The sequence below is a fragment of the Oculina patagonica genome, chromosome 12, assembly GCF_052425735.1.
Source record: "Oculina patagonica isolate OP01 chromosome 12, crgOcupat, whole genome shotgun sequence".
Classification (NCBI taxonomy): Eukaryota; Metazoa; Cnidaria; class Anthozoa; order Scleractinia; family Oculinidae; genus Oculina; species Oculina patagonica.
The window spans coordinates 5275876-5297657 of record NC_135769.1 but is presented as its reverse complement, the minus strand read 5'-3'; the positions used below and the strand labels follow the sequence as shown (position 1 = coordinate 5297657).

The 21782-nt window shown below is 38.1% G+C and overlaps 2 protein-coding genes across 4 annotated transcripts in view; one reads left to right on the top strand and one right to left on the bottom strand.

Annotated features, from left to right (window-relative positions):
• LOC144631753 (uncharacterized) overlaps positions 1 to 3447 on the top strand; it is a 10449-nt gene extending 7002 nt beyond the window's left edge. The window contains exon 2 of one of the 2 annotated variants that reach the window (XM_078490301.1): positions 81 to 3447. In XM_078490301.1, the coding sequence (XP_078346427.1) occupies positions 81 to 1972 (1892 nt within the window). In that variant the 3' untranslated portion in view covers positions 1973 to 3447. The remainder of the gene's footprint in view (positions 1 to 80) is intronic. The other variant, XM_078490302.1, reaches the window with a different exon arrangement.
• On the bottom strand, positions 3012 to 21782 carry LOC144631732 (metal cation symporter ZIP14-like). 2 transcript variants are annotated; one of them, XM_078490269.1, is made up of 12 exons: positions 21512 to 21782; positions 17441 to 18504; positions 16840 to 17130; positions 14308 to 14787; positions 13686 to 13854; positions 13054 to 13223; positions 12303 to 12494; positions 8284 to 8427; positions 7261 to 7353; positions 6337 to 6643; positions 5419 to 5606; positions 3012 to 4434 (listed from the first exon to the last, which is right to left on the bottom strand). In XM_078490269.1, exons 2-12 carry the CDS (start codon positions 17696 to 17698, stop codon positions 4282 to 4284), a joined length of 2445 nt encoding a protein of 814 aa, XP_078346395.1. In that variant the 5' UTR covers positions 17699 to 18504; positions 21512 to 21782; the 3' UTR covers positions 3012 to 4281. The 2 variants fall into 2 exon arrangements, with proteins under 2 accessions (XP_078346395.1, XP_078346396.1); XM_078490270.1 differs by lacking the exon at positions 7261 to 7353.

Here is a 21782-nt window from a genome sequence, read left to right as displayed (position 1 = left end):
TTCGCTCTTTCGGACAACGAAGATCATGTGTGTTAAAAATGACCATGTTTAACATAATAAAAATTTTCTATTTTCCACAGACATGACCCACCACCGCACAGTGCACGTACTATCCATATCAAACGGGCAGGCGATACGTAAGTCTCGTTCTGAAGAATATCTGCCTTTGAGCCACAAAGCAGAGGAGAATCTCCATTTAAGGAGGAGCTCAGGAGTAAGCAAGATAATTCCAACTTTTTCAAAACTCGGACAGGAATTGAGAATAAAATTTGAAAGAAGACAACAGCGAGAAGCAAAAGATAGAACAGAAGAGTATTCTGGGGAACAGGAGAAGAGAAATAGAAGGTGGAAATTGAGACGCGAAAGGGATCTACTGGAAATTGAACGTGAACCTAAAGATTCTTTACATTGCACTGTTAATTCAGAACCTAGTGTGAAACTCAAAATGTCCTTAGTTCAGACTGCAACGCCCGTGAAAACGGTGAACGATTTGAAAGAAGCTCGAGAGGCTATCAAGAAGCTAAACGAAAGCCTCTTGAACGAGAAAAGATTATCAGAAGCAAAGGATACAACTATTGGAAATCTGCGACATGAAATAAACTTGTTAGATCAGGAACTGGTGGATAAACGAAAAGAGAATGATAAATGCAACGAAGAAATGAGAAAACTACGGTCTAAGACAACTTCGCTGCAAACTGAAAACAAGATTCTGGAAAGGCAAGTGAAGATGATGAATGAATCAAATAAGAAACTTCATGACGAGCTTCACGAGCTACGGAACAAGCTTCGGATTCAAGAGACTAAAGTCGGAGAGCTTCGGGTGCAGCGATCGGAAGCCGTTCGGAAATACGCCCATCTTCTGCAGACAAGCGTAGACAAAAGCACGAGGCTTCGGTATTTTCTTCAGCAATTACAAAATGAGATTCTAGCGCACAGTGTGACCTCGAAAAAATTTGAAATACAAAAACAAGCGCTGGAAGACCTCATGCAAGAAGACAGTCAAGAAGACTTACAGTTCAAGAAATACGGTTTGATTTCTCCGAGAAAGATCAGGAGAGCGTCCTTTGCGCTGTCAGAGGATGAAAAGGAGAGCCTGCGGAAAGACGTCGAAAACGCTTTTGAAAGCAGGCATAATAAAGCCCCTGATAGAAGTCTCCCGATTGAGAAACTGACCACAGCAACGGAAAGAATCGTCACAGAAGGCTTGAAATCTCGGCTGGGAAGAGAGAATGAAGAAAGCTCGCAAATGTCCAAGTTAATGCAAGAGGCGAAGCATCAGATTAAAGGCTTGGAAAGGATAGAGTCTACACACGTCGAAGCATCGAAGCGATTAGAAGACAAAGTTGGAACGCAGCTTAAAACGCTGGAAGCCGAACTCAAAGATTTGTCAGACGAGCTTCGACTGGCTCAGATTTCAAAGAGAGAAGACGAAGAAAAACTGCGCTCCATCAGGAAATTTTCTTCTGCAGATATCAAAGTTGAAAGTATCAGTTTAGCCCGAAGAGCATCGCAAGTTGAAAAGTTAGATCTTGAAAGCGCCATCAACAGTATGGAAAGAAGGAGTGAAGATTCCACGAGTCCTATGTCACCAAGGGAGATTGAAATTTTGTCAATGAAGCAAAAAATGGCGGCCATTCTCGAGGAAAAGCTTATGCTTTCGGATGAGCTGATCGAATCTCGCACCAGTCTCTCCAACCTGGAAAGTCTCTTGGACAGCAGAAGTCTGGAAAACGAGAAAATGGAAAAGGAACTCACAGAAAAGGAAAAGCGGATTTCATTTACGGAGGAACGTTTAAAAGAAGCTCAGATGGAAACGATGAATCTTAAGGACGAGTTGGAGACTGCTAAGAACGTTTTTACAGCATCCATCCTAGTTATTTTACGCCGGACTTTCCTTGAACATTATAAAAACATTATAAAAAAATTACCAAAGAAGCAAACCGTACCAGTTTGTCGTAGCAGTGCTATTTAAGAGAATATATTTACTTGTTTGCTCGACCGCAAATAAACGCCGGGACCTCGATCAAACGTCCCCGGCGTTTATTTAAAAGTTAGCATTTTTGACCCGACGTTTATTAATACGAAGCCGGAGTTTAATCGGTGACCCGCGTTTAATCGAGCAAATACGAAGACGGCAAATAATTACAGCATGAACAAAAATTGCCTTAAATTGGCAACAACACTTCTCAGAAAAGAAATAACAAAACGGGCTAAGTTGTTAAAAATTTTGGATGCAATGACTGGGTTGTACATGTAAATAAATATAGAAGGAGAAAAAGATACAAACAAGTAATAAGTTAAGTTAAAATTTTGCTTGATTTAAAATGAAATAATTCAAACATTTCTAGCTCATTCAGTCAACTACAAAAATGACATAAAGTTCACCTTGGGAGTTGCGATTTTATATTTCGGATCAAGAAGAGTTTTTCTGGTTGATTAAAAGTCCTCCCTGAAATCGACTAAAAAGTGAAATAACATAAACGCATAATTGGTTGGTATTGCGTCTGGCTCTTTCTTTTTTGTGTGTGGGTATTTTCATGTAGGAGACTGTATCTGTGATCTTCTTCAAAGCAGTCTCCCGTATAGCTTTCGGAACACACAAATATTTGTGTTCGCTTTGGCAGTAATTTTTCGTCCCTACCCATTCTTATTGAGTAATTTTTCTTTTAGATATTGAAAGACGGCGAAAAGATTTTTGTATCTCATTTGTATTTTGACAAACAAACGCCACTACAAAGAAACAAGGAGTTTCGACTATTAAAATTTTCCCGCTAAACTTCAGGCTGAGCTCTTTGACGTCACGCATACATTACCAGGCTCCAAAATGGCGGCGTTCAGTTGTCAAGTTTTGGGCTACTTCAAAGAAAGATTTCGTAGGGTTATAGCGCACGTTGGAGGCTGAAATTTTGGTGAATAACATATCTTTGTATAAACTTTTTATTGGCGTAAAGAAAATAAATGGCCATTCTGGAGTGAACTTCTCCTTTAACATGTACATGTAATCACATGTCTTGATTAAATGAATGTTTAATTGTTATAGTGTACAAAGTGGTTCCAACTTTAAGTTTGTGAATAAAACATGTGTGACCACTCAAATGAAAGCTATTGAGCAGTACTTTAATGTAGTGTGGTTTGTTTTTCAATTTTTTCAAGTGAAATTTCAGTTGGTATTTAATTGTCAGTTTTGAAGTTGGAAATTCTTGGAAAAGAACACAGCTCTTAACAAGTATGTAATCAACAAGCTCCCCATTAAAATGTGCTGTTTATGAACATAATATATTTACTAGTCATTGAAAACAAGTATTGTATCTGTCCATCATACTACACACTTTGAAATAAGCTGTGTATCCAAATTAAATCCACACAGATGCTCCTAAAGGACTATAATTACAATTTTCTTCTCTTTACTACCCTTTACAAACCTCAAACGTTCACAATCAAACAGCCTCATTATTTTGATCACTACAACATTCTCATCATCAATTTTACATAATTAATTATTGATATCAGCTCTCGTGAGGTCTTACATAAATGGGTTGTAACCCTTCGAGAGAGAAAAAGAACAAACAACAGGAACAATGCCCCTAGGCCCCAAAACAACACAGGACAAGTAGAATTACAAGCTTACTAGAGCTGCTACACTACTGATAACAAAGGCAGACACAAGGTCCTATAACTGAACTTCAGTGAATACCTTAAAAGGACCAGGTCATGTTTGTTACATACAAACTGGTCAACTCTTTAAAGTTTATAAAACCTCTGAACACAAGAAAACACACCTGTCTGTTTGTGTGGTTTAGACCTTATAAAAGTTCTTTGTGATGGTAGGAAAACTAAACAGTTGCTCTGACTTGCAGGCATGAAAACATGCTTTCTCTTGCAAGAACAGTACAGTACAAAAAACAATGTCCTTACAGTATTTTTCACTAAAGGAAAAAAAATAATACTTCTGAAAAAAAACTAAACAAAACAGAGACCTCACAACCCTAAAGGGAATGATAAAAGCTCCAAACCACACAACCAGATGGCGATAAAGCTTGTTCTACGTGTATTAAATTATATGCATACTTTTTGCACACCACAATAAATCCTCACGAATAAAACTACAAAATCACATTGTTAAAGAGCTCATTAAAACTCAACTATTGTTCAGTTCTTTTGGAACAAAAGATACATTTCTATTTTTGCAAGAAGATAAATGCTGTGCTGCCAAAGCCCATCAAACAAAGCTCAAACAGCACTCAACTTTTGTTCACTTTAAGCACAAGATTTCCGTCCATGCTAGGAGGTTCCCCAGTTGACACCCATTAAATCCTCTTCAAACAAAGCTATAACCAACATGATGCAGATACCTAGCAGCAAACCAAAGTTTTGGCACAGAAATGTTGTCACTGGTTCAGTCTGCAAAGTCTTGCTGTGCATCAGATCAGGCAGCTTGGGGAAAATAAACATGACATAATTTAATACCAGTGGCATACAGTTAAACCTGAAATAATAATGTGATACCCTAGGTAATGCTTCATGTAAAAGCTGCACCTTTTTGCTCAAAACTTGAGTTCAACATTGGGGTGTGGCTAACACGTATGGTAACATTTTGTAACTGAAGCTCACAGTAAGTCCTGTGATACTCTCTTATAGAGGTCACTTGGTGTTGGTCCCGTCCCTGCCGTTTTTCAGTCATTTTACTGTAACTAAACTCCCTAAGATGGACAGATGGAGCAGGTCCCAATGGTGTGTCAGTTTTAGAGACAGTTGACTGTATTCAATAATAATACAAGTGATTCTAAAGCCCCATTTACACAGCAGGAAATTTGTGGCACGGCTTGGATAAAATTGGTATGCGTACCAAAAAAATAGCACTGATACCCTGTTTACACGTCCTTTTTTCTACGTGCTAAACTGCGTTAAATAATGTTTTGGTGCGGGTAAAAAGCTCAAAACCTTATCCAGGTTATGAGCATGGGTAAAATTTTGGTTCGGCATGGGTGAGGAAAAGTCAATTACATGACAAAATTTATCCGTGCCGAACCATTTTTTCCGGTACGCATACCAATTTTATCCGAGCCATGCCACAAATTTTCTGCCGTGTAAATGGGGCTTAAAGATGTAACTGGACAAACAATAATTTTACAATAATACAATAAACCTTAAGCATGCTGCTCATCATTGTGACAGGTGGTGGCTCATAACAGAGCCCTTTTACTCGAACTATAATTGGGGAATTTATCATATTGTGTGGTTCCAGAAAATGTCCATACTCCCCCCCACAGAAAGGATTGCTTTATTGGAATTTCCAGAGGGGTGGGGGGGGGGGTGGGGTCTTAGAAAAAATCCCTTCCATGGCGGAGGTATGAATAATTATTTTATGGAACTACACATTTTAAGCTTGGGACTACAACAGTTCAAAAGGTTGCTTACCATGTCAACCAGTGCTACATAAAGGAACATCCCAGCAGCTATAGCAAAGATCCAGAACCGAACATCGGCATGTTGGCCAACAAGAATACCAATGGCTAGGCCAATGTAACAAGACATGGCTGACAGTAAGTTTGCAAGCAATGCCATCTTCACTGTCATGCCGGCTGTAAGTAGGACAGCAAAATCCCCTGCAAAGACAAAACACACGCTTAGATTCATATGCTAAAATCTTATTCAAGTCATAACTGGGCGATATGGCTCACACTGCTAGAGCTTTATCCAAGTTTCCGTAGCATTATTAAGCGACTAGATGGTATCACTACTTCCCCTGGCTGGGATGCTACTCCATTGCTGGTCAGCATTAAGCATTTTGTCAGGTTTTTGTAACAGATCGCCACTACAAATTGATACCCCTGGGTGAAGAAGGGCACTGCAAGAGTTAGGTCTTGTGTAAGGACACAGTCAGCACTCAAACCCAGGCCTCTTAATGTGGAGTTCATCAAACTGATCCAGTATACTGCATCACAACCAATTCTGAAATATTGCAAGCGGCAAATTCACCTTTCAAGAACTTAGCCCTGACAAGCGAACTCTGAAATTCAATCCTCAACCAATGCTGCTGTCAGTCATCTTTGTGGACCTTTCGGGAAGGAAAAGTTCACTTCAACTGGTTCAAAAAGTCACGTCTGTCAATTGTGATTGGTAGATTTCAATCCATTTTGTTTGTTTCTGTTTTTCATGGTTTGTTGGCTGTTTGCCATAATTATGATTGACGGCAGTGAAAAACACAATCGCTAGTTGGATTTTGAATTTCAGAGTTCGCATATCACTGAAAACCACAATAAGGACTTCAACTATGCATTCTGGAGCTCTGAGAAACAGATTATACATGCAGCGTGAAATAGTAAAAATTCTTACCAAGTTCATGAGGCAACTCATGGCAGAACACAGCAATAGATGTACTAATTCCTCCTGATACTCCAGAAGATCCGCCTTCTGAGAAGGCAGCACCAATGGCTAAGCCGTCACTTATGTTATGAAGAGTGTCACCTATTATGATCATCCAGGCCACGGTTGATATTTTGTTTAGGGGTTTCTTTGGTCTTTCCTCGTCACTGTCAAAGACTGAACGACGAGACAAGCTCTGCTTAAGAGTTTTCTTTGGTTTGACTGTTGAATCATGTGGAACTACAGCATGACCATCCTCAAAGTCACTTTTGGCATTCTGATCAAAATGGAGGCAAAATTGATTTGTACAGTGAGGCAGGCATGTACTGGATGTAAACATGTTAAATCCTCTTTTTTCCCATTTTACACACTCCGGAGAACAGGACCTTTTGTACTTCCCTTGGTTAAAGTGAGTAAACTTTCCTAAGTACTACCTAAAAACAACATTTTTATTGGTTGACAGCTATGTATCTTCAGTTGAAAGTTGATCAAACAATTGAGTTTTATTAGTATAATTAATATTTAATAATATAATTCACTTTTTCAATAAGTTTATAACCTTCTGTTTGTTTTCATTTATTTGCAGATTATGCTATAGTCAGTCAAAACATCAAGCACTACAATCACTAATTAAAATTAAATTTTATTTTGTTCATTTTATAATAAATAATAAAGTACTCAACTAAAAAAGCAGGCCATTACCACAAACGATTTTTATAGAGCAGCAATAATTCATTTTTAATAAGAAATTCACCAACTAAATTACTGTGTACGGAAATCTCATAACATTTAGAAGCTGGCTCAGGATCAAAGAATTTTGATTTAGTTTACTGTCAAGGTTGATGCTATAACATTGTAAGTATGCATTAAGAAGGTTATTTCATGTTACATTACCTCGTCAGTATCTGTACTGGAAACATGCTCATAGACACAGTGTGAATGAAATGTACACGAAGGACTGGAGTTATAATTCCCCATGGGACCTTCCTTTAGTAATAAAACATGAAAGTTTAACATTATCATATTTCACAGGTTTTATGTTTATATACATAATTCAGTTCTACTTGAGACATTTCTGGCCCTCAAAGGACCAACATCAAAACATTAATTAAATCATTTTCCCCATCAGTTGATTTATTGACAGAAAATAAGAATATTTTTAATTATTACAATTAATAATTTTAAATGTATCAAAAAAGGACAGAATCCTTTTAATTTAATATGTTAAGTTATATTTACAAATCCATGTCTACCCAAACAGCTGCTTTTAGTTTCTTACATCACTTTCATTTTAAGCCAGGGGTCATTACCCCCCTCCCCCCCCCAAAAAAAAAAAGGGGGGAATGGTGTGAGACCCTGGCCTATCCTATTTCCTTATAACTATTGCAGCAATAGATTAGACCGGTTTTCACTTGAGTGTCAAAAGTAATTCGCGTTTACATTGGTTTTGCATTACTACGCTCAGTGATTGGTTTAAAACTCTCACGCCACTTTTTCAGCCAATCAGAAGTTAAACCAAAACCAATTGTGACTCGCTTGCGCATGTTTTCCCGCGCTTCGTGCCGGCTACATATATTTGCTTTGAGTTTTGATTGGTTTAATTGATTGTCTGAGTTCTTTGTGTTTGGCTAAAGTGATCACTTTGGTTTTGGTTTAACAACACTCAATTGAAAGCTGCTCTAACAGGTCAATGCAATTACTCTCTCAATATCTCATTTTATTCAAGGTGAATAAATGCATGGGTAGCAGCAAATTGCTGCATGCTGGAACAACCTGACAATATCCTGCACGAAAAAAGCAAATGTTGGGTCTGTAGTGACTGCAGGCCTTTAATTCCCCATTCCAAAACCCCTATAAAAATTATCATTCCCAATCTCAGTGAATGCAGCAAAAAAATGTGAAAGGATTTTTACTTACCACATTTGTGAGAACAATGTCGCCGTTTTCCATGGGTGGTTTTTCTTCACCATTTGCAATGGGAGGGGAGCCTTCATGGTGCTCTAACTTGGAACAACTTCTTTTCTTCTTGAAGCTCATATGTCGACTGGATGGACCAGGAAGCTGTCACAGAAAAAAAAGCAAAATTATTTGCCATCAGATTTTAAAGTTAAAGCAAGAAATATTTGCAACCACATACTGGATTTGGAAAAATAACTTTAATTCCAGCTTGACCTAGGGTAGGACAAGTTTACCCGGGCAGTTGCAGGCTTGTCTTAGTTTACTTTTTTTATGATTTAGTGGGCAGATGACTTGCATGGGCCCTTACCCATTGGAAAAGTGAGCTATAAAGTTTCCTGGCAGAAAAATTTACTTGTTACAGACAACTGGATGGGATTTTTTTAGCGCTGCATATAGCAGCATCAAGTATCAAGTTCCGACAAGAAATTCTCCTTGGATAATCAATACATTTATCAAGCAAGTGGGTGATTTATGACAATTATGAAAACTACCAACTCTAGTAAGATGAATAGGCCATTTCAGTTACCCTTCGCCTCTGTTTCAAAACGAGTCTACGTGCGAAACCATTGGGCGATTCCAGAAAATATCCATACCATACCATGGACAGCTTTTTGGAAATCCGAGGGCAAGGGGGGGGTTCTTTGAACTGGAATTCCGAAGGCATGGGGGGATACTTACGATTGGAATTCCGAAGGCATGGGGGAGTTCCAGATCTTGGATTTCCAGAGGAAAAAACAAGAGTGTGTTCCTTGAAAATTCTTATTTTGTGGACTACCAATTCGCAAATAAAGAAGTAAAGCACAAACTGACGACCGCGTCGCGGAAGCAGGATACAAGGCAAGTATCGATCGTTCAGGCATGTGTTTATTTACAAAAGAAAATCGCTAAAATGTGGGTTCTACATCAAGCTTCAGAGGCCTTAACATTGATGAACTTCTTCATTCGCTCTTTGTTTTCTTGTCAAAGCGGATCCACAAATATTTAGTCCATTCAGTGGAGTGGGACACTCTTTTGCTACGCTTCGAGACGCCATTTTGAAGCACGTGGGTTGGGAGCGACTGCTGACCCTGAAGGCTCAAATTCAAGATGGCGGATATGTCAGTGCACTTGATCGTATTTTCTTCCGAGTTTACACATGTGCATCACACGATATTCTTATTTTAATGTTCTGCACCAGTTTGGGGCAATGTAAAGTTAATGTAGGTTGTATCTGTTGAACAGGGGTAAGGAGAAAAGTCTTATTTTTTTTACGTTTTCATCCCAGAATCTCTTGAGTCACAATGACTGTCTTTATGTACAGATCGAGTCATTCAAAATAATTTGATGTAAAATACGCCACATTGGGCGTATTTGCGAACCCTGACCGGAATTCTAAAGAGCTTGACGAAAAAATGAAAAATCTGAATGGGAGGGGGGGTTAACGATTATGGAATTCCGAGGGCATGGGGGGATAACTCATTTTGGAATTTCCGAAGACAAGGGGGGCTAAAATATGGAAGCCGTCCGTGGTATGGTACGGATATTTTCTGGAATCGCCCATTCATATGAAAATGAGTTTCACCTACAGGTCCATTTTCATGCAAATCAAACTCATCACCGAGCTTGAAATTTACCATCTTTATTATTTACTACACATTTGATGATTTCGACATTGCTGATGCAGGAAGCATGTCATATGTCATATGTCATTGCAGTATGCAGGAAGCATGTCATATATCAACCTAGTAAATGGCCCAGCTCACAACGAGTCTCTCATAGCTCAGTTGGTTAGAGCGCCCAACCGGTATCTGGGAGGCCATGGGTTCGATTCCCGTCGGGCACTCAGATTTTTTCTTTGTCCCACGCTCGTGTCATGTTGAATAATTTTCTTCACTATTTATCACCGAGCTTGAAATTTACCATCTTTATTATTTACAAACTCATTTTCATTGGAATGGTTTCGCACGTAGACTCGTTTTGAAACAGAGGCAAAGGGTAACTTGGAAATGGCCTATTGTGTAGCCTGCAGCACAGCGATAACTTAAAAAAACAACAACAACGAGAACAAAACTAAAAGAAAATGGATAAAAACAGAAGACAATTAACAAAATATTTCCACATTTATCATTAAACTTTGTAATTTTTTTGTTTTGAAAAGCACAAGGATAACTTGGACGGTGCATAATAACACCAAGCCTGTATTCAATCAATAATTAATGCACCTGTGTGTTTGTGCAATTCTCAGAGGAACAGGGAAAATTATGGCCAGTCAAAAAGTATTGGCTGTAAATTTGAACTATGTTTATTAGGAGAATAATTTTTATTTTAAACTTTGGCCAGAGAGATAAATATCCTGGCAAAAAGAATTTTTTATTTGAGCAGTGGACCCGAAGAGCAATGAAGGACAACAAAGATGAAACCCTCAGATTTTGGATGAATTCTCATATTTTTGAGTTTTTTGAATATGAATTTTTTGTTTAAGAGTAGAAGTCTAAAAAAAGAATGACATCAAATTTTATTAATAAATACAATACTTATTTGTTCTTTGGAGCAAGTTTCACTTGACCAGTTTTGACAAATATAACTTATGTTGCACTTTGATTTTGTTGGGCTTATTAAGTGATTTATTGACCCAAGCAATGACATGTTTCCGGTTCTTTCAAGAAATGAGACAAATTGCCTCTTAAGATGAGACATTCCGTTTGTTTAGTGAAGTGTACAACCATTATATCAACAGTGAATTTTGACTTTGTTTGCCAAAATTATTATTAATACAAAAACTAATAACGACCTAGTTCACAGCACCTCTTGCCAACCAGTACAGGGGCAAAAGAAAGAAAAAAACAATTTTTAAAGCTCTTGAAAGAGCTAATATTCTCACAAACTGAAGGCCCTTTGTCTGTATTTCATGGATACTGATCACACATTCAGACAAAACACTCTGACTGATAACTAAACAAGAACTCAGAAAGAAACAGATGACCAACAAGAAATCAAAACTTTACCACACATCATAAGCATGGAGACTAGCAGAGGATTGGCTGGGAGGGAAAAGCTGTCGATTGTTTGTATTGGCAAAAAAAGGAAACTATGTCACAAAACCTAGTGTGAAATTCAATACCAGCTTGGTCTCGTGCCCACCCACCCACCCTATTCCCCACCCTTTTTCTGTGTGCGAGACCCTCATTTCCTGTCACTTTTGCAAGCTCAGCCAGCAAGAAAACACAAGAAAAACATCCTAACTTTTCACTGAGTCATTGCATCATTAAGAAATATTTGTCTATGAATAAAATGAAACATTGTGTTGTATCAAGTAATTAGGGCCCTTTATCACTGCTTCATTCACTTTTATTCATTATTGTCCAATACTAAAAGGACGTTAATGGATTTCTTTTGTTATGTTAAACAAAATAATGATGTTAACAACACAATTGTTGAGATGTTATGGGTGAACCTTAGCAAATGCCTAAAATAGAGGGATTTTTTTTTTCTGTCATTATGAATGCCAAGGTAATGTTTTTCAACTGACATCACAGCTACTTGGAAAAACAGTCACCAGTCACAAAACTTAACATTCCATCTGTGTAGTGAAGTGTAAAGTTATGATGTTCTTGAAAAAAGCAATGCAAATGAGACAAAGGCATCATGTTTGGTACTCAGGATTCAAGTGACAGGGATCGATTTCTGAGATTTGTTTGGGTAGGAAAATTTGGCAAGTATTTTTTTCATTTTAGTAGGGAGGTTTTTGGTATTTTAAACAATCTGAAGATCCACGGTAGTGCTTTGGCTGCATAGTTCTGCAAATAAAGTACAAACATTCATGTTTTGCTGTTGATTTTTGAGGGATCAACTTTTGATCAAGGGATTTTTTGGGGTCATGTTGGAAGCCCGAAGGTCTTTTATGGGTCTTGATTTTTTGGCCCCATTTGATCATCTCCACCACTTGAAATCCCAAGTACCCCCCCCCCCCCTGGGTTTTGGAGTACTAGTGTACTGACCTCAACATCAATATGACTGTGGCCACCATGATCACCAATCTTACTCTTTAAACCCAAATGCATCAAAGTTTCAAACAGAAAGAATGCATAAACAGAAGCCAGCACAACCAATGCTTTCCAAATGAAACCATTCTCTTCTTCATGACTATCATGTGCTCCACCTTCTTCTTCATGGCCATGAAGACCAAATGCCTGTAAGAAAAGCAAATAAAAATCTTTGCGATGCAGGGCACAATATGCAAGTCACCAATAATGCAAAGTATCCATTATAAGTTAATGTTAAAATGAATGCCTCATGCAAATATGCCGACAGATGACCAACAAACTGCTGACAGTTGGCCGACAATCGGCCAGCACGTTTGGGCAAAAGTGTCGGCCGACAAACAGCTGACTGTCGGCAAACTGTTGGCGACCTGTCTGTGAAGTGTCGGTAAGTTGTCGGTTACAATATCTTGTAAGCATCCCGCTATCTACCAACAAAACCGCATCTACAAGGCCCATTGTGCACTGTGTGGGAAACTGTAGTGTCTACAGTGCTGTGATAAATGCCATGCAAATATGCCGACAGATGACCAACAAACAGCCATGGATAAGCACCACCAGGAATGGCAAAAATATCAATGTGATAACTATGGTGCAACGATTTCATTTGTCTGCCATTTGGCAGATAGTTGACCGACAGTCACTAACAGGGAGCTGTTCTTCACAATTACCTAACAACTTCTAACACATTAAGCAAAATTTTCCTTACATGAGGTAAGAGATGAAGCAAACTGTCGCCAGCAAGTGTTCCAACAGCAAGTGCAACCAAGGTGGCCAGGATCTTCTTGTACATTCTCTTTCCAACAAATGGAATAGTGGCAACACCCACAAGAGAAGTGACGCTAATGATGGTTACAGCAATGAAACCATAACCCCAAACTGTTGATACAACAACCAACAAAATAATCATTAGATAAGCATTCACTAGTCCTTTAAGGCTGGTTTTCACTAGCAACGGAGTCTGAGTCATAATCGGAGCCGTCAGAGCACTCACCACGTAGTGAAACTTGAAAATTGCATAAGTAAGTGGAAACATCAGCTCAAAAACTAGATTTTTGGAGTAGCAAGCAGACGCGAAAGAAAAGACCAATCACAACAACGCTAGTTCTCGCGCCCTCTGAGTGCTTCCTTTCTGCTTGTGACTCTGACCATCTAGTTTTCACAAGATGATGATGATGATAATAATAATAGCCAGACACCTGTATGGGCCACTAGGCTTAAAATGCCAACTCTCTCAGGCAGGTAATTCTTTTTTTGCGCAAGGTGTACATGTATGAACATGTCCATTCCAAGTTTGAGCTCCTGGCCAATGAAAACAGTTTTTTAGACTCAACAACTTACTTTTTCCCATGTGCTTTTCTGTGGTATTATTGTTTTCATTTGATTCTTTGCAAGCTCCACTTTTAGATTGTTGAATAAATGCAGGGCAAAGTTCCTTGAAGTCATACATATCTGCGCCAACTGAGTGATCAATGCCAAAAACTGTCAACATGTCATCCAGCGAGTAACACTGAAAATATAAGGACAAATGTTACAGTTTTAGTATTACGCGTTAGTGCAGCTTTTCCTAAGAGATTAACTCTTTACATGCTATTTTTAGCATAAAACAGGTTTTAAAATCAAAATTGACGTTAAAATTTATTTCCAATATGAGGCAAGTGTGGCTCTAAGAAGGAAGAAATTTGCTTGGTTGACTGCACAAACATAATTATTCTCTCATCTGTATCCTTACTATCAAGTCATAAATAAATCACAGACATACTTGACTAATACAGCACTTGACTGCCTCTCCCTTGTGGTACAACAAGGGAGAGGATGTCCACAAGATAGCAATTGAGTCTCTGAATAATTTGTGTGAAAAACTTCAGTAATCTATATGTTGTGGTTTCAATAAAATTAATTTTAAGCCAAAGATAAACCACAATATATATATTGTCATTAAAACATCACAGGCGTAACTTACACTGCCACTTGCACCATTAGTTTTGGAGTGATGATCATGATCATCAACTGCACGTCGATGAACAGCATGAGGTGCCCCTAATCCTTGCTGCGGCAACAAGACTGACCCAGCTGACCTTCTACGCCTGTGATTATGTGATGGTTCATCAGCGGCCTTGCCGATGCCAAGAACTTCCACAATCTCCTCCAGGTCTTTTTCAGACAGATGTTCCTTTTTCTTGAAAAGGTCATTGATGAAGAATTCTTTTGAAGGTAGATGAGATTCATCTGTCTCATTGTCCCCATGTGCTTCTTCAATACAGAATCCTTGTACCAGATGTAGTACAATGCTAGCACAAGCCTTTTCAAAGTCTTCTTGATGGAGAGCTTTTCCCTCTTCTCCATGGTGTTCGCCTTCTTCCTCGTGATGTTCGCCTTCTTCCTCATGATGTTCTTCTTCTTGTTCTTCAATTTCCTCAAAAATGCTTTCAGCAGAAAAACACTACAAAAAGATCACAAAATATATTTGATTTTCGATCCACAATGCAGGGATGTCGCTAAGGTATGGCGTCTGGCTAATTTCGCCGGCTGAAAGAGAACTTAAATCCGGCTGAAATTTCACATGAAAACAAAGACTTAGGTCAACAAGCCAGCTAGGCTTGTTAATGAGCCGGCCTAGTGTTTCCTTAGCTACATCCCTGACAATGTAGAGGTTTTGAATGGTTTATTCATGCTCAATTCTTGGATTTGACTTGAAAAATGTAATATAGAAGACATAGTTGTACAGCAATACATGTATGTGTATGAATTTTCTTAGTCAAATCTTAGGTGTCTCTCCTGTAGCAAGAAAATGTTCGCTGCCTGTAGAGTAAACCAGGTATTTTCAAAGGTTGCAAGTGGTACCACAACTACTTAAAACCCATGGCTAATTCTCCCCCTCCCACCTTCAACTCACTTCAACTCCCATCAGGTTCTTGGAGTTTTTTTTGTCCCATGCTTGTAACAAATGAATATTTACAGTTGCCTACTAAAGGAAGCTGTTTTGATAATTTATTCTTAACTTTTGGGTAACTAATGGTCACTGGGGTGTTACTGGTTTTTGGGTTCTGGTAACTATCTATCTTGACAACTTGCTTTGATATTCAGTCAAATGCTCATAAGAAAAAACTTGGCTTAAATAACTACCAGTACCTGACACCCTTCTAATGAGTTATTGAAAGCCCCTCAAGGCCAAGGCATTGTATCACGACAGGTGGTCATACAAACTTGTTAAACAAGTGTAATCAGCTGTACAGATTTATCATACAACTTGCAAGGTTGAACAAAAGGCAATTTACAAGCTTACTTTCTGGATAATGAATTGTCATTCAAAAAGCACATCTTGTAAAAGCTGTGTAAATCAATGATATATTTCTGTGTCTGGTATAAAACATTACCATTTTCACATCAGTTTATAACCTTTCATATTGCATTTAAAAGTTATTAATGTTTATTTATAATAATATTTTAATTTATAGCATGTATGCCAATATATAGATACAAGGCAAGAATTAGAACATAGGAATAGTGAATGGGCGGGGAAGGGGGGAGCATGTTAAACCCCATCGCAATTTTTTACCGTTTTCATATAATATTACAAAATTTGAAAGATCTGCACTTTGCTGTAGGATTTCATCAAAAGTCTTGTCATTCATCATCCTCCACATCAACTGTTTTAATGATTTGTCACTTGTTGGGATTTTACCTTTACCGGGCCTCTCTGTTGGATCTTCATTGTAGGAGACTCTTAACTGACGGCTGTCATGCCTCCTTTTGACTTGCTGCCCATTTACTCTCAGGTTCTTTCAGCTCCTGTGCCCTTCTGCCCCTACTCCCCCCCCCCTTCACCTCCCCCTCCCCCCTGCCCTTCTTGCCAAGATATCTACAATTATCAAAACTACATGTATTTCATTGCCTTTCTAAGATATAAACTGTTTTTTCTTGTTGAAACCTGTTGTTTATGCTCAACAATCATGACTTGAACTACAGATAACTCAGGCAATATCACTGTTTATTTTTAGAGGCAACTGTATGCATGCATGCTGGCATGTACTTCCCAGACAAAACAGCGCAAATAATTAATTTTATCTTTTGTACATCACCCCAGGAGAACGGCCTCGTGTTGTTCAGATGACTTTCAATGAAGTGTTGTGCATTTCAAGCCTGTTTTTGTTATTGTAGGCGCAACAAACTACGAAGGAACGACTGTAAAATGCAAATTAAATACCAGAGACCAGACCGACCGACCAGAATTAAAACACGTCATATAAAAGTTGGAAATTATTTCGTGAACAGCTTCCCTCCTTTTATGCTCATAGAAGGCCGTAAAAATGAAACATTTCCTATATCTATAAGATCATGTGATCCATGTATTGATAAAAAACATACTGTAAAAAATTCACGATGAATGGCAGCTATAGACGAGATCAAACAAATTTTAATTTCCACAAGGGAGCTAAGTGCGTACGTGTACTTGATAAGAAAGATTACCCTGAAATCTCGTCATTTCTCTTACCTTCTTTCGTGTTAAAAATTTGCCAATGGTTTTGTTGACCTCCTCCAGGATGTGATCCAGGGCTTCAAGTGTGATATTTCCCTGATCGCCATGTTGACTGAAATTCCTTGCGAACGAGCTGAAAAGTTCGCTGTGGTTCTTGGGAGAATAATCACATCGACCAGGGTTCTTTTCAGGCGCTGGCAACAGGCAGTAAACAATCAGGGGACTCACTTGCGCGAATTCTGTGGAATTCAGAAGCTTTGAGGACGACGATCCAGCGAAACTGTAGAGTTCTGACGGCGAAAGGCACTGAAAGAGAGAACAAACATCAACGTGAACAGAAACACAAAAGAAAGTCTTCGTGTTCGATTTTCCCGTGTACACTGTTCAAAACACGTTACGTAACTTCGAGAATCAAAACTTTTCTTCGCTGCCAGGTTTTTTATCCGATCGTTTTGCTTCAAAAGCTAGCATTTGAAGCAAACTTATTTTTTTTCTAGCGATGGTTTGTGAACGTTTGTTCTTTTCTGTACAGAAGATGAAGATCAATATTTCAGCGCTCCATATCACTCGCGTACCGCAAGGTTAAAAAAAATTCTGGCGGAAAATCGAGTCCTACCTTTCGGTAATTCACCCTTTCATTTCCGTCGGAACAGTTCCAGAAGTGAAGCTTGGAAAGAAGTCTCTCAACATCATCAGACATGAGCGAGTCGCTATTCACTTCTTCTTGTAGCGTTTTAAAACTGTAGTGATCGTGGCCCTGTTTCGTAAGTTCATGCGAAAGTGCAAAACGGCAGAAAAAGAAATTCAAACACAGAAGTAAAATGAGTTTCCGGCAATGCATTTTTGTAATGGTGTAAAAAAAGAATTTTAACATCGAACCAACGCCACTCTTCGGGGAAAGTGCTGTATCGCTTTTTGTAGTTGCGTTGTAGCCGAAAATGTTTTGTACATGTGTGTTCGGCCATGACCGCGGTCCACGAACGCTGATTGGCTAACGTCCCGGGCTTTGTTTGGGAACAGAATATTTCATAAAGCCGTGATTACCAACCAGGCATATAAACCAACAAACTTTATGTAACGTTTGAGGGACAAAACAACATGTTCGAATTCCCTTAATCAAACCTTCTCTTTAACTTTGATCTACTAGAGGACTCGTTCAGTTGACTGTCTGGCTGCCATGTCCTGTGAGAAGGGAGGGGAGGGAGGAATCTAAATTGAGATACCGTAGTTACAACTATTCCACAGTTCATTGACATATTCTACTACATGAAAATTCCTTGGCTCAAAACATTTTTCTGATTCATAAGTTGTATAGCAACATCCTGAATGCGCATTTCTTCTAACCAAACACGCTCTGTTGACTATTAAAAAGAAAGGTTCTCGCTCTTTCTCCACATTTATTTTAGCGCCATCAACGCTAATTAAATTACAAGTCTGACTATAAATATTTGCTATTCAGAAATGTCAACTATTCTTTTGAATTCAGTTCTCAAGATTGGAATGTGATTTGTGTAACCCCACATTTGACATGGTTGACATAAAATTTATAAATAAAGTTGTTCTCAAGTTCAAAACATCTGATAAAAAGAAATAGCACAGTTTTGTTGATCTCGTTGTTTCCTTCAAAACGATCGAAGTTATGATACTTGTAAGAAACTACAATTCACCAGCTGCCAAGAACTGCAAAAGAAAAACATAAAAAGCAAAATAAACAAGATTAATCCCTTATTACTCTTACTTATTATACTCTTACTTATTACGAAATAATTTACGTAATGAGAGTTTTATGATTTTACACTGAACAATGTCACAGGGGTTAAAAAAATGTGCGGGGGCGAAGTGATAGAACTAAGCGTTCTCTGCATTAAAAAAAACAAAGTTTTATTCAGTTCGGAAAAGAGCCATCGATCTAATGCCCTATTACTCTTGAAAGCGTACAAAACGAAAGAAACATAGTTGTTGTAGTTGTTTCATTAGCTAACTCGTACGCAGCTAGCGTTCTGTTCTTGATTTGACTGCCGGAGTACGTCACAATCTCCGTAAAGTCTATCCTGGACAAAAGATTTTTTAATAGTGTTTTTTAGTGTTTTTTATTACTTTTGTCCTTGTCATTGAATCTCCTGGGATATTGCTGGCGAGCCTTCAATACCCATTACTTGCTATTCATCCTTTCTTGTTGCTGACCTAATATCTCAAAACATACGTGAGCCGAAGTTCTCACTCCCGGCACGACCCACGGATGTAATTGTTTCCTTTGTTTTTACAGTACGGAACTTACGTATCCACACAGCACGTGTGTCCACGTGTTTTTATTAAGTCCAATATCACGGCTCACGAGATGATGCTTGAAATTTTTTTGTTTCGCTAATTCCAGAGCACATTTTTGGTGAAGGTAGTAATAAAGAGTCCAAACTCTCTTGTTCAGTTGTTGTTATCGTCGTGTAGGAGAGGGGTCAGAGAACTTTGGATGTTAAGCAGACTATACAAAATAAATATTTAGATTAGGAAAAGCCTGAATTCAAAGGCGAAGACCTCTCTTTACAAAAGTGGAATCGGCTTTGCAAACCTTGTATCCGTCAACTTTGTTTTTCTGGACTGACGATTTGTCCGTCAGTAGATGACCTACTTATTAAAAACTACACTGCACGACGCTTGCATGAAGAAAATCACTTTCACTGAATTTTAGCAAACTATAGTACAGTTTTTTTGCCTACCGTATATGTTTTGAAAGTATATAGTCTCCTTTATTGATTAACTTCGCGAGAATGTTATTTACGATTTCGCAGCTTCTGCCGTGTTCAATGTTTACTCAAGTTCGCATTGAGCGTATAATTATAACATTGAAATGCTTGTCAGGAAGCTAGTTCAAACACTAATCTAGACTGACGGGGAAATAATTATGGTGGCTTCATTTAATTTAGTTGATAGCCTGAAATGTCTATATATCACCTCGTCCTTCATTTCAGGAATGTATGTAGACACAGCTTTATTGAACAAAACGGTGATCTAAAGTCTTTGACAGATAAGTAGCCTAACTTCTATAACTTCTATAACAATTTTAATACTAATGGCATTTTTATTTTTTGTCGTTACATTGACGACGGCTTTATGCTTACTAATAAAGCTAATACTAACATTCTAATTGCTAACTTATGTGCAGCATACCCATCACAAATTCCAATCACTTTTACATCCAGCAATCACTCAGTCAACTACCTCGACCTCACCATTTCATTAAATCACCATACCATCAGATACCACCAAGTTCACTACCACATTTTTCAAAAACCACACCACAAATACATGTACCCGCACTATTCATCTAATCATCCTCAACACATTTTTTCTGGCATCATCAAGACTGAAACTGTACGATACAGCCGACTTAGTAAGACAATTGACGACTACAACTACATACACAATTTATTTCGACTAAGACTGAACGCACTTGACTATCCAGACAAACTTATCACAGACAATTCATTCCCATGGCTCCCTTTCACAGCACACAAAAGACGAAACAGAACACGACAAACAAAAACCAAATCGACTGTTTATTACCGAACTATTTTTAACAAACACTTACGAACAGACAAAATAGTACAACAAATCCTACGAAAATACCACAACTTACGTATTCCCAAACTTTCAAAAGCCTACTGCAATACCACAAAACTCCACACAATGCTCCTCACAAACAAATCACTTCATAATAAATTATCTATACATACCACTAGCACAAGACAATATGTTGCCATAATGATCCATGTTTTTATAAATTATTATTAGCAGAAAAGACTGCAAAGATTGCCTGCAGGCTATACTTCTTGATTTATTTTAGTTATAATAATTTGCTTACTTATGTAATTTTTCATTATAAGTGTCATAATTTCCAAAACATTTTCCTGATGTACAGGTGTACATGTACATGTATATAGTAACATCTTTTAATCTCTCTCTGAAAGCCAAAACTTTTAAACAATGATTTATGTAAAATGAACTGTACCATACAGAGCATTTCCCACTAGCTAATTTTGCATTACAAATTATCTAGAGCCTCTGTTTTTAATCTTAATCATTACCAAATAACGTCCACAATATCTATATACTTTTAAGCCAAAATACAATTATTGCACATGGATCTTTTTAGTACACCATACACCATGTACAAGCTCTTTGAACAATTTGTAATAAATATTTTAAGCTATGTCTTAAAGCTTTTTATATGACATTATTTATATCACATTATATGAGGGCATGGTTCCCTAATGACCAATGTTATGTAACTGTTTTACTTCTTCTGTTTTTTTCTTTCTCCCCCTAATCATACCTCAGCTCCATAAGGCTCCTTACGAACTGAAATCTCCCGAGTTTCTATCTCACTTCTCACAGATACCAACTAAAAATCATGGAAACAGAATATAATTCTACTACCCGACCTTTTACAACTTGCCCACAGGAAAATAGAACGAAGAATAATTCAACCGACCTTTTACAACGCCCCATCGTATACGCACCACCTTCGTTTTTCTTGGCTGTATGATTATTAGAACGAAGAATCATTCTACCGACCGCGATGTAAAGAACGAACAATTGTTTTGCAATCATGACAACGGAGTATAATTCTACCACCCCACCTTTTACAACTTACCCACAAGAAATTACAACGAAAAATAATTCAACCAACCTTTTACAACGTGCCTTCATGTACACGCCACCATCGTTTTCTTGGCTGCATGATGAAATTAGAACGAAGAATCTTTCACCCGACCGCGTGATGTAAAGAACGAAGAATTGCCCTACATGATCTACAAGCTGCATCAACCGTACTCCAATACATATCTCATGTTCTGTTTTACCTCCAATCGACCCTCGAAAAGTCGTACTCCAGATAATTTCAAGATTTGCCACGAAATAACTCCACAGAACGATGATGAAAGCAACTTACCGCCGGCTCT

Excerpts from the sequence above, each read along its gene's own strand:
- LOC144631732 (XM_078490269.1), bottom strand. The coding sequence starts at position 17,698 with ATGTTAAAATTCTTTTTTTACACCATTACAAAAATGCATTGCCGGAAA. Across the intron at positions 13,224-13,685 it reads AGAAAAGCACATGGGAAAAA|TTTGGGGTTATGGTTTCATT; the intron begins GTAAGTTGTTGA and ends TTGTATCAACAG. Across the intron at positions 8,428-12,302 it reads ACAGTCATATTGATGTTGAG|CTTCCTGGTCCATCCAGTCG; the intron begins GTCAGTACACTA and ends TTTCTGTGACAG.